This window comes from Cnephaeus nilssonii, assembly GCF_951640355.1.
Source record: "Cnephaeus nilssonii genome assembly, chromosome: 12".
Taxonomy (NCBI): domain Eukaryota; kingdom Metazoa; phylum Chordata; class Mammalia; order Chiroptera; family Vespertilionidae; genus Cnephaeus; species Cnephaeus nilssonii.
In genome coordinates, this window is record NC_137083.1 from 28,830,557 (window position 1) to 28,848,477 (window position 17,921).

Here is a 17,921-nt window from a genome sequence, read left to right on the forward strand (position 1 = left end):
CTAACAGCAACTACTACACCAAAATCAACAATTACACAAACCTCTTGTTGGAGGGTATATCCTTTGCTTATATTGTATAAAGAAGAAACATGAAATAAAAGACGGCTAATACATACCATAAGTAGGACAAGAAAAACATGTCATAAACACAATGCCAAATTAGTGAGATCTGAAATTCATAAGTGTTATGAATGGAAGTGTGTCCTTCAAAAGAGATATGTTGATGTTCTAGCCCCTCATGCCTCACAATGTGACCTTATGTGGACACAGGGTCTTTAAAGTTAAAATGAGGTCATGCAATGTGATTCGAGTCCTCATAAAAAGGGGAAATTTGGATGTGGAGACAGATGCACACAGGGAGCACACCATGTGAACATGAAGGCAGAGATCAAGGTGCTGCACCTACAAGCCAGCGATGCCAATGATTGGCAGCACGCCGCAGAGGCTAGGAGAGAGGCAGGGAGCAGTCTCCCTTACAGACCAACCTTCAGAAAGAAGCACTCTGCCAGCGCCTTGTTCTTAGACTCTGGCCCCCAGAACTGAAACAGGATAAAGTTCTTGTTTAGGCCACCCAGTTTGTGGTGCTTTGTTTCCACAGTCCTAGCAAACTAACGTCATGAGGTTCAAGGCAGCTCCAAACGTGACACATGTAAATCAACCTACGTAAAATGCTCTCAAACCAACCATCAGTGGGATCTCTACAAATACCAGGCGGCTTTAGTTCAAGATACTAACAGCTGCTCTAAAAGAAGATGCTGAGGACAATGTTTAAAGACGGAGGCAGGGCTGCAGACATTTATGGGAGAGTGGTCAGGAATGCTGCAACACGAATTCCAACCTGCAGCTGGCTCCTCAAACTACTAGCACTTCAGGGGACACACCAACCAAAGGCAGCTCTCACGTCTTGCTAGATGGCACATAACTATGGTCCGTTGGCCTGACCTTGCCACCTTAAAGCAAGCACAGGCAGCCTGTCATGTCTTAAAGGAGGCGAGTGGTCAATGGCTTTGATCTCCAGCTAGAGGAAATTAAATGCCACACATGACCAGCAGGCTTGAAAGAGCTTGAGAAATGCTGACAAGATACATTTAGACCTGCTGGAGTGAGAAGTATTAACTGTCCAGAGCCATTCTTCTCAAAGACTGCAGGTACTTAAAAGGCAGTCTTCCTTTTATTCCGGCATAATAAATGGGGGATTTCTCACCCATCCCCAAGTCTGTGACATCCATCTTAAAGTTAAACATTTAATAGAGTTATTAACTTACATTTGGAAATCAGCCAGGCACATCTTTTGTGGGAGGGCACTTCAAAGTGATTGGTTTGTTTCCTTATAATCAAATTGTATGTTTGCTTCTGTCTGATTCTGATTAAACCAAGTCAGAGCATATGTGAGAACCATCTGGAATATTCAACAAGGATCAACTCTTTCCAAGGAAGGCCTTACACTCTGGAAGTGGTACAGTGTGATGGTTAGGAAAATAATGGCTTCAAACCCGATAGATCTGAGCCAAAACAAGTACCGGTATTGCCACTAACCACCTGTATGGACTTGGGGCAAGTGGCTGAAACTCTCTAAGCACAGTTTCCTGGTCAAATGGAGATGATAGTTATAGGACCTAATCATATAGGGAATTGTGAGGAGTAAACAAGACAATGCACATACCAGATTATATTGAACATAACTGCTTAACCCAGTGTAGTTATCTTCATGCTATTAACATTAAATGTACAAGTCCTTTTTTATACAGTAGGGTTCGAACTATTTTTCTTTAGGAAAAATATTTAAAATTTGGGACACAAACCCTACTGAAATTAGCTCAACCATTTAGACCAGGAGTGAGGAACGTCTGGCCCTCAGGCTTTATAAGGCCTGTGAAGTCATTGGGCCTGTTGCCAAGGCATTAGGGGTGAGTTAATTAAATGTTTGACCAAATACAGCAGGCTAATGTTTAAGTTGATAATTTTGTATGGACCGCAAATGATGTATAAATATCCAAATGGCTCTTGGCAGAAAAAAGGTTCCCCACCCCTCAATTAGACCATTACCATAACATTCTGTAATGCTGGAGCAACACAGTTAAGTCATTAACAGCCATCTAAATTTTGTTTTCTTTGCATTCCCCATGTTTATTTTTCCTTAACATAAAAAAAACAGCCTTTGTTTTTTCAAATATCTAAGATCTCAAAATTTGTACTAGTATTTTTGACTTTCAGCATTTCTGCACTTCCTTTCTTACATGTATCAGGAATATTCCTTCACCTTCTTAACTCAAAAAATCATGAACAAAGAATCATGAATAAGAACACATTCCATAAAAGCAGGAAACCACCCAAATCAGCATAATTTCCAATTGCATGTTTAAAATGATACTTCAGAGAATTTTCTTTTATATCTTTTTAATTACTTAGCTTAAAATTTCCTAATTTTTATAATGACTTAAAAAGAGACAAAAACAGGAATAATTTAGAAAATTATTTTTCAACATCATTTAGTAATGTGATTAAGATAAAACAAGGCTTGTGTCTCCTGCAGTTTTTTCTACGAGCCACAGGCCTCCAAATACAGTAACTCTGTGCTCCTAACCACATCAGAGACATGTAGGGGTGATCTTGTTGAGGATCCAAAGCTGTGCCCTAACCCCAACATAGCATGGGGGAAGAGGACAAATGGGGGAAGAGTGGTTTCTTTCTGTGAAAATATATATGGCTTAATGTCAAAGAAGACAGGTGGCGGGGGGAAGAGTATGCAGTATTTTTAGGTAATTTCTGAAAGATGTGGTAAAAGCTCATTTTAAAAGATGTCAGGAATGGCCAATACATTTGGCTTTGTCAAACCAGTACTCTTACTCTTAAGCAAATGCTCAACCTCCATGAGAAATTAATTGTATGATTCACCTGGAAATGAGTTCTCATCTGAGGGTTCCAACTCCAATGAGGGAAAAAGAAAACAAAGATGGGGGGGGGCGGGGGGGCGGACAGGAAAGATAAATTGGACAAGTCTGCAAAACTGTTAGTAAGGAAAAACCAATTCTACTGACTTTCACACTTGCTAAAAGAACAGGAAAAGAAACCTGAGGGGAGAATTTATTATCTATTCAGTGAAAATTATTTAACTACACTGTGACTTAGTATTAAGAGAGCAGGTAGATTTTACATGTGAAATGTTCAGAAACTAATGCACTTACTTGCTTTTCCCTTTGTATACTGTAGCATAAGATCCTTCCCCTAGTTTTTCCAGTTTTTCGTATGAGTCAGCTTTTCCAAATTTGGGACTTGTAGGCTGAAAATGGAGCAGAGGGGAAACAAAGCAGATTGTATCAAACTAATTAACAATAAATAACCCAGTTCTGCTAAATATATACAGATCCTCTGTCACTTTTTAAATAATGTTTTTCTGATGCTTATTTTTAAAAGCAATGCTTATTTAAAAAAACAACAACATAGATATTCAGGATATAAAACTCCAAATATACAAATGAACAGTACAGAAGTTTAGATTAACCCATAATGTAACCACCCAGAGAAAATCACCATTAAGATTTTTTTTTTTTAACTGCCCTTAACTGGAATCTAACCCATTACCCTTCAGACCAGCTAGGGCAAGATTTTGATATCTCTTCTTCCAATGCTATCTGCATACCGAAGATTGCTTTTTTACATAAATGGGATTACACTATCTTGTAACCTGCCTTTTTTTCCACTATTATAACTATTTTCCATGTCATTATATAATCTTCTAAATTAGGGGCTGGCAAATCCCACCCACTTCATGTTTTCATATATCCCATAAGCTTAGAAAGGTTTTTACATTTTTTAACAGGGAAGGATCAAAAGAAAAAGAAAATGTTATAGCATGTGAATATTAAAAATCAAATTTTAGTGTCCATAAAGTTTATTGGAACACAGTCATCCACTCATTTATATATTGTGCTATGACTTCAAGCTACAACAGAGTTGTAGTTACCACCAAGATCATAAGGCCAACAAAGCTGAAAGAGTTACTATCTGAACCCTGTTGTAAATCATGACTGTACAAAATTCAGTCATATAAAGGTATCCCTGCAATACCCGTCAGGGACAATGCAAACAGATAATCAGATGCATCCTTCAGGTTCACTAATTAATACAAAAGGAACTCTCTTACATCTACAGAAACCAATCCTTAAGGTTTAGCTGCAACAAAATAGCTCTTCCATAAGAAATGGTTTACCCCATCATGAGCTTAAACGTGCTGAGAGAGAGATCTCATCACTTCTGTGCTCAACTCCTACCCCAACCTCACCAGAGAGCACTGTCCTCCATGGAAGCAAATTGCCTGTTATTTTAATGGCACTATAAAAAAAGGGTAATACCAAAACATACTAGAAAACGATAATTATATGAGAATTAAAGGGATTCTCTGATCATAGCTATAAGTACATATATAACTGGTAAAAAGTTGTTAATGATTGTGGTACTTTGTAAGTAACCAACTGTAGAAGCTTAGAGAAATAACTTCTTGCAAAAAGTTTACAGAACACTATTCTTGAGCATATGCTCTCAGAACACTTATGAAACAACACAGCATCCTGACAATGAATATGACTCCTACCATTTATAAGGATTATGTGGCAAGTTGAGCACATGCCTCTTACATCCTTGCCATCTAAAAGGACATGAGTGACTGAAAAGATATGTTTCAAAAATAATAAACCAGAAACAGGAATGGAAAATAAAACAAAAAAGAATAGCAACATTTAAGTGAAAACTTGAGGAATTCTGAAAGACAGAAGTAATCAGGATCAAGACTCTGGAGAAAATATTGTGGGAACTTAAAGATCCAACATGTAAGACCATTACAAATAAAAGAAGCAAGAGTCTCTGGGTAAATATGAAACTACTCAGCACAGCTGAGCACGAAGTGTCCTCCCAAGCAAACTGCAGGGACATGTGCACAGAGGAGACAGCTGAGAATGTGGTACCCAGGCTACAGGGGATGGAAGTAGCCAATAAATACTTAGAGAAAACATGACATGCCCACATCCCCAACCCATAATGCCTGCCTCTCTCATACAATTACAAGCGACAATTTACAGAAAACAGAATATGCTGACAGCAATTCTCACACACAACAATGAGAATACAGCCAAAAATCACAAATCATTTCAGGAATATCAATAACAGACGCATAAAATTTAATGAGCAGTTCAACTAAAACCCTGGTAAAAGAGTTGATATTGCAAAGCTAAAAAGAACTTTGAATAAAAATGACAGCGTCTTCAGAGAGATTAGAGATTAAATAATTAATGAAATAAAACATTTAATAGGCAATGAATAAAAGAATGGACATAGGTGAAAACATACTAAGTTCAATGTTTGAATAGAATTTTCCCAGATAACTTTGGGGACAGACTGAATCTAAACAGAAAAATTACCCAACAAGCATAATATTTTTATAGACAACACTGGCTGAAGAAAGACAATTCAGCAATATTTTCAAAATGAAAAGAGAAATTATTCTGAATCACGAATACTATACTCAAGATAGTTCCTCAAATGGGATGGAAAAGCTGCAATCTTACCCCCTTCAAAAAAAGTCTAGATAAAACGAAATAGACTGGCCGGTGCCCAAGGAGAGGAGGAAGGTAATTGAATAAAGAAGGTGAAGGGAATAGCTAAAAAACATATATGCATACCCCATGGACACAGACAATAGTTTGGTGAAAGCCAAGGAAAGAGGTGAAGTGAGAGAAAGGGGTGAACAGGGGGACACCCATTCTAGGGAACAACTGCAATAATGTCAACATTAAAAATTTTAATTAAAAAAATTGATATAAAATACCATGCTATCTCAATATAAGATGAAGCTGGAGTGATGGGGGAATTGCAGGAAGGCAAGAAACAGTAGGATAGGAGAAATAAAGCATGTTGAGATTCACTGGATTGACTGCTGATACTGATTAACTACAACTGTTTAAGTTTTAGATGTTTCTAAACTCTTACAAGTTAATCCCTAGAGCAATATAAATAAGATATACAAATTCCAAACAAATTTGGGGGGAAAGGGAATAAAAGAAACAATTGCAAGGAAACAGAGGGAAGGGGGTAAAAGTAAGAGGCTAGAGGAGGCGGGTACTCAATAGGAAAGAATGTTAAGTGAAGAATCATAAAATAAGAAGTAAGTCAAGTCCAAACATAGCAAAAATAAATATTTTTGCAAAATCATGTACTACAGCAATATTGATGGAAGACAGCCTATGCAAAACAAATGGATTAAATTATTGTATCTCATTAAAATCAACATTAAAATGCACCAAGACATTTAATCATCATAAACTACTTTGAGCCAAATAATGTAGCTTTGAAATGAATGAAACAGCTCTGGCCGGTGTTTCTCGGTGGTTAGAGTGCTGGCCAACGAACCGAAGGGTCACGGGTTTGATTCCTGATCAAAGGGCACATACCTGGGTTGCTAGTTCGCTCCCTACTACCTGGTCAGGGCACATTCTAGAGGCAACCAATCAATGTGTATCTCTCGCATCTCTCCTCCCCCTCTCCTCCCCCACCCCTCCTCCTCCCCCCACCCCTCGCCCCTCCCGCTCCCTCTCCCCCTCCCCCTCTCCCTTCATCCTTTCCACTTTCTCTGAAAAGCAATGGGGGGGAAAAATCCTCTAGTGAGGATTAACAAAAAAATGGAATGTATGAAACAACTGCTAATAGCAATAAAATGAGAAATTAACAAACCCATGATGATAATGGGAGACATACATTGCTCAGACATCAACAAAGCAAGCAGACAACTAATAAGTAAGGGATATGTGGGCTTGCATATTAGAATTAACATTTCAATCTAATACACATATTAATACTTTTTCAAGAACACATTTAACACCCACAAAAGATGAGCACAGATTAGCCACAAAGAAAATCTCAATATTCGAAATCACAAAAACATTCAGTTACTTTTTCTGAACACAATGCAATAAATTAGAAATAAAGAATAAAAGGGAAACTAAATAGTTTAGCCATGTAGGTTAAAAAGAAAATCAAAATGGAAAACTCATAAATATGTGGCAGTGAGGACATGACATTTTAAGACCCATGGGATGCAGCCAAATCAATACATGAATTAAAATGTAAATACATGTATACAAGTGCATGGGAAGAGAAGCTTGAAAGTAATATGAGTTAGACATTAAACCACAGCTAGAAAAGAACAAAATAGATAGTAGGAAGGGATTAATAAAGACGATGGACCACCTATTCTTTTCTTCAAGAAACTTGTAAAGTATAAACCATGTATTGAGTTGAATCAAGTAAAACTTAACGGAAAATTACATTCAAAATTACCTGACTAGTCCTGTGTGGGTTATGTTCTCATGCATTTTTCATTACCAGGAAACAGCTTGCGAATGTCGCACTTTACCATCACCCTCCTGGGCCCAAGTTTTAAACAGAAATTTTTAAACCTACATTAAACTTCAGTATAATATGACCTTCAATGGGGAAAATATTGTGATCCCAGTTCCACTCTAAATTATTTAAAATCAGATTGAAAAGCCTGTATATTTGCTTTTGTGATCCTTTAAGAATAAATCTGATCTAAGTTGAAGTAAAAAAGCAGCAGCAGGAAATCTCCTCTTTGCTCGTATTAGGAAATAAACTGCTAATGCATATTTAGAGCATGTGCAAGACACGGTCACACAAAATGTGTAAGAGAATATTTTATCTGCCAGGAAGACACAAATAATTTTCTAAAAATTATTCACTCTTCACAAACTGCCTTATATCATAGAGTTGATGTAATCATTTTGAGACACAGATAACACTACACTTATGACTTGAAAAAATTGAATTGAGGCCATTAGAAAAACAAGGGGAATGTTTTTTAAAACATACCCCATTCATCTACAAAAAAAAAATCAAGTAAGAGAAAATGCTAATGGCACAAAGTAGTCTATTTATCTAATTAAATGGATTTGGATGCATTAACTGCCATGGTTAAAATATATTCTATGAACACTGTGATGGCAGAAAATTAATATTTCCCCACCTCTGATGGTCATACAATCAATGTTATTTGCCCTGTGAAACCGACATGTAGATATTATAAAAATACACTGTAACTTACAGATCAATCATGATAGCTCCACCGCACGAATTGCTACATACAATGCCTGTTCGAAAGTTGTCCTAGTCTACAAAAGAATGGCCTATGGAATAGGCCATGCCTATGAGATAGTCTGAGCTCTAAGAGTTAGAGTCTTACAAAGTCAGTCTCCTATTTTACCTATGCAAAAATGTTCTGATCTGTAATGGCTATGTCAATAAATAAAGAATCCAAGTGCTAAATCTTTAAAGAGGCCAATAATAAAACCCTTCCCATCAAAAGAGCAAAATTAAGAACAATTCTGAAGGAGAGGTCCTCTTTTATTTAATAATTAAGTTCAAGCCTTTGGTTTTCCGTTTTTTCCCTTGCAACTTCATTAAATTACCACATTTAAATAAAGATGCCCCAACCATCAGCTTTGACTCTTTGATGTCAGGTGCATGCATGGATGGGAAACAGCCTGATGGGGCAATTATTCCCTGCTTATCACTTCCCCACTTAGAGTGCAGGCTTGATATAGCACTTTAGAGAACTGGAAATAGGAGGGCTAATCAGGAATTGCTAAAGGATACTAACACTACAAAGAGACATGGAATTTAACGAGATAATGTTAATACTTTTTTTAACAGAATAAAGGCACAGAGAACTGTCAATTGTCTGGACCAGTGGAGGGGAACATTGGCATGGATAATAAAGAAGTGAAGATAATATTCCAGCTGAACAGTGTTTGGACCCTGACCTTGCTAGCTCTAGTTCATGGTTTGTGTAATCAAGAAAAACTAGCTAATATCAAATGTTTACTACGTACCAGGCTTGAGCTCATCACTTTAAATAATTACCTATTAATCCCTGCAAGAGCTTAATTAAGGTTGGTATCCCCATTTGAACATGAAGAATTTGAAGACTGGAGAAATAAAGTAGCTCATCTAATATCCTACAGCTAATGGCAAAGCAAGAATTCAAACCAAGTTGACCGGAATCAAAAACAGATTTTCTTTACCACCACTACACTGGTGGAATCTACATGGAGATCTAACTCCCTCCCAAAAGGAAGAGATATTAAATTATGATTAAGTCTGTCATCTACTGAAACCCTATCCTAAAAGCAAGGGTGGGTTTTTGAACTGTATTTATATTTATACACCGCGTGAGTATACCTCTGTGCTCATTGTAATGATACTGTGGCATGACTATAAGAATGTCCATAGTTTCATACTGAATTCATTGAAATAGATTGTAACCTTTATACATAACACCTTGATTAAGAATGTTGATGAGGAAAACCACAAGTAAGAATCACCACTCTATTACATCCTATCTGATAAAAGAGTAATATGCAAATTGACGATCACTCCAACACACAAGATAGCTGCCCCCATGTGGTCAAAGATGGCTGCCCCCATGTGGACACAAGATGGCTGACACAAGATGGCCAGCAGGGGAGGGCAGCTGGGAGGGACCAGGCCTGCAAGGGAGGGCAATTGTGAGTGATCAGGCCAGCAGGGGAGGGCAGTTGGGAGGGACCAGGTGTGCAAGGGAGGGCAGGTGGGAGGGACCAGGCCTGCAGGGGAGGGAAGTTGGGGGCAACCGGGCCTGCAGGGGAGGGCAGTTGGGGGGGACCCGGGCCTGCAGGGGAGGGCAATTAGGGGTGACCAGGCCTGCAGAGGAGGGAAGTTGGGGGCAACCGGGCCTGCAGGGGAGGGCAGTTGGGGGGGACCTGGGCCTGCAGGGGAGGACAGTTAGGGGTGACCAGGCCTGCAGGGGAGGGCAGTTAGGGGTGATCAGGCTGGCAGGCAGAAGCGGTTAGGGGCAATCAGGAAGGCAGGCAGGCGAGCAGTTGGGAGCCAGCAGTCCTGGATTGTGAGAGGGATGTCCGACTGCCCATTTAGGCCCGATCCCGGTAGGATCGGGCCTAAACGGGCAGTCGGACATCCCTCAAGGGGTCCCAGATTGGAGAGGGTGCAGGTTGGCCTGAGAGACATCCCCTCTCCCCCGTGCATGAATTTTGTGCTCCGGGCCTCTAGTTATACTATAATTGTGAGAGTAGGTATGCAGAGAAAGTGGGAAGGATTCCATCAGAACTATGTGACCTCATTAAACAACCAGAATTTGAAGTTGGCTAATTTTTCTTCTGCCTTTGATCTCCAGAACAGGCTCTATCATCCTGCATTTCTAGCCCCATTAAACACAGTCACACTAAGGTAATCCATACTTGATGGGTAACTTGGTTACAAAGTAGATCTAGATGCTGAACAGAGAGATAGAGCCAAGCACCATGCATGGTGACAACCTGACAAGGGGGCTTGGTTCTGTCTGGGAACTGTCTAGTCCCCACAAGAAGAAGGCAGTGCCATGTTGAGACCCCCAAGGATGGCCATCGGAGCACTGAAGGGGAGCTCTCCTTTTCAAGTTTGCACCTCCCTCCCCCTCTCTAGATTTGGCCTGCCAATCACAGGGATTTTTGTCTGTTTTTTGTTTTGGTAATAGAAGGATGTAAATGTTGAGTAATTTTTGGAATGTGTAGAGGACAGTAACCTGAATTTGAATATCTGCAACCATGTTCTCTTTAAGTCCAGATGATGACAGCACAGCTCAATAAAATCCCTTCTAAATTGGGCCAGCAAGATGGCAGGCAGTCTCCTACAGTTCTCCCAACAGTTCTAGCTATTGGAGAGCACAGCTGGGCTGGAGGAGGTGACAGGAAAAGGGGAGGGAAAGTCCGTCCTATCAGTGACAGTACTAAACACTACCCAGGGAGTAGGCCCAGGAAAAGCAGGCACTCATAAAATGTCTGAAACAAATCAACAAAATCTGTCAAACACCTCTTGAAATAAACCAATTTATATGAAATCACATTCTTTACATTTTGCCTGAATTTTAAAGTGCCACTATCTGGACAGTATCAGGAGGTATAGATAAATGTGATGCTCACTAAAGTCACCCTGATTTCAGTCATGACTCCTGACATAGAGAATGACCAGCATGTGAACATACATAGACATGTACACACTGTTAGGAAGATGTAATAAAAGCGTAATATGCTAATTAGACCGGACAGCCAAACAACCTTCTGGACGTCCTTCCGAATGTCCTTCTGGACGTCCTTCCGAATGTCCTTCTGGACGAAGCTATGGCTGGAAGGGCCAAGGCAAGCCGCTGCGGCTATGAGGGCTGAGCCCCCTTCATGAATTGCATGCATCGGGCCTCTAGTTACTTTAATAAAAATAAAATGTAAGTTTAAAGAGAAATACAGAGAGCATCAGGCAAGTTTCAACTTTCTTTCATAAGGATTTTAATTAATTCCTTATTAAAAAATTAAAAATAAATATTGAAACTCACTGTCATTTATACTATGACTAGAGGCCTGGTGCACGAAATTTGTGCACGCAAGGGGTCCCTCAGCCAAGCCTGCGCCCTCTTGCAGTCTGGGAGCCCTCAGCACTGCCATGGAGGCGGGAGAGGCTCCTGCCACCGCCACTGTGCCTGGCTCAGGGCTTCTGGCTGAGTGGCACTCCCCCTGTGGGAGTGCACTGACCACCAGGGGGCGCTTCTGCATTGAGCGTCTGCCCCCTGGTGGTCAGTGTGCATCATAGCGACCGGTCATTCTGCTGTCCAGTCGATTTGTATATTACCCTTTTATTATACAGGATATACTGACCTTTAAAATTACATGACCAAGGAGATGAGGGAGATGGCGACCGGCAGGTAGGTAGGGAGGGTGAGCGTGTGATCGAGTGAAGGAGTGACAGAGGTGTGTGTGGACCTGTGTGGGTGTGTGTGTGAATGAAATAAGGACAGTTAGACCCTGCAGTTCTTCCAGGGGGCATCCAATCCAGGCAGTCTTGGTTGGCAAAACCCCGAGACCGCTGCAAACACTCCAGGGAGGACACCAGTGGCACAGAGACCCCGCCATCTTTAAGAACGGAACTGCTAGAGACTAGAATCCTAACCTTACCACCACCTAGTCTGGTCTTGGAAGCAAACCTGGTCACTACAGCCACTCTGGTAGAAGACCTGCCACCCCAGCTGCAGAAACGAGAACCCTGAGACCTCCATCTCCAAAAGTGTGCCTCTGAAAGCAGTAAGTGCAACCTCCCCCTCCCCAGCGCCGGAACTCAGGACTCGCTGCGTCCCCAGCCCATAGGCACCCGGGCACTCCACTACCCAGGCAGTGCTTGGGAACCACTGAGAGCCCCTGAGGGGGTTATTCTGCAAAGTCAAGGGTGCACGGCCCTAAGTAGAATCTCTGAACTGCCTCTTCCTAAATAGCTGCCCAGGGACACCCCTGCGGTGCAACTTCAGTGCCAGGGGGCTTCGGAGCTTTGCGCCGGCGGGCTCGCCACCAGTTCGCGCGCACTGGGGGGCTGGCAAACTCAAGGGCTGGCAAGCTCGCGGCCACAGCAGGGAAAGGCGCCCTGAGCCCATATATCCACAGGGTTCTCTGGAAAGCTGCTCTGGGCCCCTGCTGGACGTGATTCTGTGCGGGCAAGGGCGCGCTGCCCCACAGCAGAAAATCTGAACTCCTATCTCCCAAATACCTTCCCACATACACCCTAGCTGTTTAACTTCAGTGCCAGAGTCTCTCAAATTGCGTCAGAGGTGTGCGCCAGCGGGTGCGCCACCAGTTCGCGCACACTCCAGGGCTGGCAAACCCTCAGCCACAGCAAAGGAAGGCGCCCCGAGCCCATATATCCACAGAGTTCTCTGGGGAGTTGCTGTGAGCCCCTGCTGGGAGTGATTCTGTACATCCAAGGACTTGCTGCCCCACAGCAAAAACTCTGAACTCCTTTCTCCTGAATACCTTCCCACATACACCCTAGCTGTTTAACTTCAGTGCCAGAGTCTCTCAAATTGCGTCAGAGGTGTGCGCCAGCGGGTGCGCCACCAGTTCGCTCACACCCCAGAGCTGGCAAACTCACAGCCACAGCAAAGGAAGGCGCCCCAAGCCCATATATCCACAGTGTTCTCTGGGGAGCTGCTGTGAGCCCCTGCTGGGAGTTATTCTGTACAGCCAAGGACGCGCTGCCCCACAGCAAAAACTCTGAATTCCTTTCTCCTGAATAACTTCCCACATACACCCTAGCTGTTTAACTTCAGTGCCAAAGTCCCTCAAAGTGCGTCAGAGCTGTGCACCTGCAAACACACCTTCACAGAAGGGAATTTACAATAGGCAGGCACCCTGAGCCCATCTACACACAGGGTGCTAGTGGGAGCCACTGGGAGCTCTCCCAACAGACGGTTCCTGGGTGCCACTGTGAGTTCCCACTGGACACGCGCGATTTCAACTAAGGGTGCAAGACAGCAAAAACTGGGACACCCCACTCCATAGCTGCTGACTTTTAGACACCATAGTTGTGCCTCTCAAGCTTCCAGGCCTACATCAAGAGAACCCAAGTAGCTCAAGTAGGGAGCTACACTAGATTGCCAAGCCCAGGAGAACTGAGAGATTATACCAGTAGCACCATCACCAAAAGATCCTGGGTAGCAAAGCAATTGGAACTACAATTAAAACATTACAGGAAAACATGGGAAGACAGAAAGGAAATTCTCAAAGGAAGGAACAGGAAGAAACACCAGAAAGCGAGTTAAATGAACTTGAGGCTAGCAGCTTAACAGAGAAAGAATTCAGAGTATTCGTTATAAGGATGTTCAAACGGATGGATGAAAAATACACACAACTCAATGAGAGCTATAAGGAGCTGAATGAAAATGTCACCAACATGAAAAGAAACCAAGAGGAGATGAAGAACGACATAGCTGAAATAAAGAACACAATGGAAGGCTTAAAGAGTAGAGTAGAAGAGGCTGAGGACCGCATCAGCGAATTAGAAGACAAGGTAGGAAAAAACACACAAACACAGCAGCAAATGGAAAGAAGACTTAAAAAGCAAGAGGAGAGCCTAAGGGAGCTTCGGGACAACGCAAAACGAAACAACCTTCGAATAATAGGGATAAAAGAAGGAGAGGAAGAGAAGCAAGGAATAGAAAACCTGTTAGAAGAAATAATGACAGAAAACTTCCCTGATATTGGCAAGAAAAAAACTATCCAAGTCCAAGAAGTACACAGAGTCCCAAACAAGTTCAACCCCAAAAGACCGACACCAAGACACATCATAATTAAATTGACGAACACCAACGACAAAGCAAGAATCTTAAAGGCAGCCAGAAAGAAACAGAAAGTTACCTACAAGGGATCTCCTATCAGAATATCAACTGATTTCTCAACAGAAACACACCAGGCCAGAAGGGAATGGAATGAAATATACAAAGTGATGCAAAACAAGGGACTGAATCCAAGAATACTATACCCAGCAAGGCTATCATTCAAAATTGAAGGTGGAATCAGAAGCTTCACAGACAAAAAAGGGCTAAGAGAGTTCATCACTACCAAACCAGCAATGCAAGAAATGCTAAAGGGGCTGCTGTAAAAAGAAGAAAGAGAAAGGCAAGAAGAAACACAAACACTAAGGAAAAATATGTCAACAAACAGATACTTATCAATAATAACAGTAAACGTAAATGGATTAAATGCACCAATCAAAAGACATAGGGTAGCTGAATGGATAAGAAAACATGACCCATATATTTGCTGTCTACAAGAGACCCACCTTAGAGCAAAAGACTCACACAGACTGAGAGTGAAGGGATGGAAAAACATTTTTCAGGCAAATGGAAATGAGAAAAAAGCTGGGGTTGCAATACTTATATCAGATAAAATAGACCTCAAAGTAAAGGCCTTAATAAGAGATAAGGAAGGCCACTACATAATACTAAAGGGAGCAATCCAGCAAGAAGATATAACTCTGGTAAACGTATATGCACCCAACGCAGGAGCGCCCAAATACATAAAAAATCTGCTGGAAGATATCAAGGGAGAGATCGACATCAATACAATCATAGTAGAGGACTTTAATACACCACTGACATCAATGGATAAATCCTCTGGACAAAAAATCAGCAAAGAAACAGCAATTCTAAATGACACACTAGATCAGATGGACCTAATTGACATCTTCAGAGTATTTCACCCCAAAGCCATGGAATATACGTTCTTCTCAAGTGCACATGGGACATTCTCAAAAATAGACCACATATTGGGTAACAAGCAAAGTCTCCCCAAATTCAAAAAGATTGAAATCATATCAAGCATTTTCTCAGACCACAATGGCATAATATTAGAAATAAACTACAATAAAAACATTCCAAAAAACTCAAACACTTGGAAACTGAATAGCATGCTACTAAACAATGATTGGGTCATCAATGAGATCAAAGAAGAAATTAAAAACATCCTGGAGACGAATGACAATAAAAACACAACATTGCAAATCCTATGGGACACAATGAAAGCAGTCCTGAGAGGCAAATGTATAGCTCTACAGGCCTACCTCAAAAAACAAGAAAAAATGGTAATAGATCATCTATCTCACCAACTCAAAGAATTAGAAAGGGAGCAACAAGAAAAGCCCACAGTGAGCAGAAGAAAGGAAATAATAAAGATCAGAGCAGAAATAAATGACATAGAGACCAAAAAAACAATACACAAGATCAACAAAACCAAGAGCTGGTTCTTTGAAAGGATAAACAAGATTGATGAACCTCTAGCCAGGCTCACCAAGAAACAAAGAGAGAGGACCCAAATAAACAAAATCAGAAATGAAAGAGGTGAAATAACAACAGACCCCACAGAAATACAAAGGATTGTCAAAAAATACTATGAACAACTCTACTCCAACAAACTAGACAACCTGGAGGAAATGGACTCATTCCTAGAAAAACACAACCTTCCAAAACTTACTCAGGAAGAGACTAAAAATCTCAATAGGTTGATAACTATGGAAGAAATAGAAGAAGTTATCAAAAAGCTTCCAGCAAACAAAAGCCCGGGGCCAGACGGCTTCACAGGGGAGTTTTATAAAACATTCAAGGAAGAGCTAAAACCTATCCTCCTCAGACTATTCCAGAAAATTCAAGAAGAAGGAACACTTCCAAACTCCTTCTATGAAGCCAGCATCACCCTAATACCAAAACCAGGTAAAGATAACACAATGAAGGAGAATTACAGGCCAATATCCCTCATGAACATAGATGCCAAAATCCTCAACAAAATTCTAGCAAATCGAATCCAGCAATACATCAGAAAGATCATACACCACGACCAAGTAGGATTTATCCCTGGGATGCAAGGATGGTACAATATTCGCAAATCAATAAACGTGATACATCACATAAACAAATTGAGAGATAAAAACCATATAGTCATATCAATTGATGCAGAAAAAGCATTTGACAAAATCCAACACCCTTTCCTGATAAAAACTCTCAGCAAGCTGGGAATAGAAGGATCATACCTCAACATAATAAAAGCCATATATGACAAACCCACAGCCAACATCATACTCAATGGGCAAAAACTAAAACCATTTCCCCTAAGAACAGGAACAAGACAGGGATGCCCACTCTCACCACTCCTGTTCAACATAGTGTTGGAAATACTAGCCATTGCAATCAGACAAGAAGAAGAAATAAAAGGCATCCAAATTGGAAAAGAAGAAGTAAAACTGTCCTTATTTGCAGATGACATGATATTGTACATAGAAAACCCTAAAGACTCCATCCAAAAACTACTAGACTTAATAAATGAATTTGGCAGAGTAGCAGGATACAAAATAAATGCTAAGAAATCTATGGCATTTCTATACACCAATAATGAACTTACAGAAAGAGAGACTAAAAAAGCAATCCCATTTACCATCGCACCAAAAAAATTAAGATACCTAGGAATAAACTTAACTAAGGAGGTAAAAGACCTATATGCGGAAAACTACACAACACTGAAAAAAGAGATAGAGGAAGACATAAACAGATGGAAGAACATACCATGTTCATGGATTGGTAGAATCAACATCATCAAAATGTCCATATTACCCAAAGCAATCTATAATTTCAATGCACTTCCCATTAAAATACCAACGGCATACTTCATAGACCTAGAACGAACTTTCCAAAAATTCATCTGGAATAAAAAAAGACCCCGAATAGCCACAGCAATCCTGAGAAAGAAGAACAAAGTAGGTGGGATCCCCATACCAGATTTCAAGCTGTATTACAAAGCCACTGTTCTCAAAACTGCCTGGTATTGGCACAAGAACAGACATATAGATCAATGGAATAGAATAGAGAACCCAGAAATTGATCCAAATCACTATGTTCAATTAATATTTGACAAAGGAGGCATGAACATACAATGGAGTCAAGACAGTCTCTTCAACAAATGGTGTTGGGAAAATTGGACAGATACATGCAAAAAAATGAAACTGGACCACCATCTTACACCATACACAAAAATAAACTCAAAATGGATCAAGGACTTAAACATAAGACAGGAAACCATAAAAATACTAGAGGAATCTACAGGCAAAAAAATCTCTGACATATGCCAAAAGAACTTCTTTGCTGATACTGCTCCTAGGGCAATGGAAGCTAAAGAGAAAATAAACAAATGGGACTACATCAAAATAAAAAGCTTTTGCACAGCAAAGGAAACCATCAATAAAACAACAAGAAAGCCCACTACATGGGAGAACATATTTGCCAATGATATCAACGATAAGGGTTTAATCTCCAACATTTACAGGGAACTCATGCAGCTTAACAAAAAGAAGATAAACAACCCAATCAAAAAATGGGCAACTGATCTAAATAGACACTTTTCGAAAGAAGACAGAAGGAAGGCCAAGAGACATATGAAAACCTGCTCTAAATCACTAATCATTAGAGAGATGCAAATCAAAACAACAATGCGGTACCATCTCACACCTGTCAGAATGGC

At 40.7% G+C, this 17,921-nt stretch overlaps 1 protein-coding gene across 1 annotated transcript in view; it reads right to left on the reverse strand.

Annotated features, from left to right (window-relative positions):
- Nucleotides 1–17,921, reverse strand: part of CDK14 (cyclin dependent kinase 14) — a 516,006-nt gene that overhangs the window by 371,664 nt on the left and 126,421 nt on the right. The window contains exon 4 of the mRNA XM_079785896.1: nt 3,186–3,280. Coding sequence (XP_079642022.1) covers nt 3,186–3,280 — 95 coding nt within the window. The remainder of the gene's footprint in view (nt 1–3,185; nt 3,281–17,921) is intronic.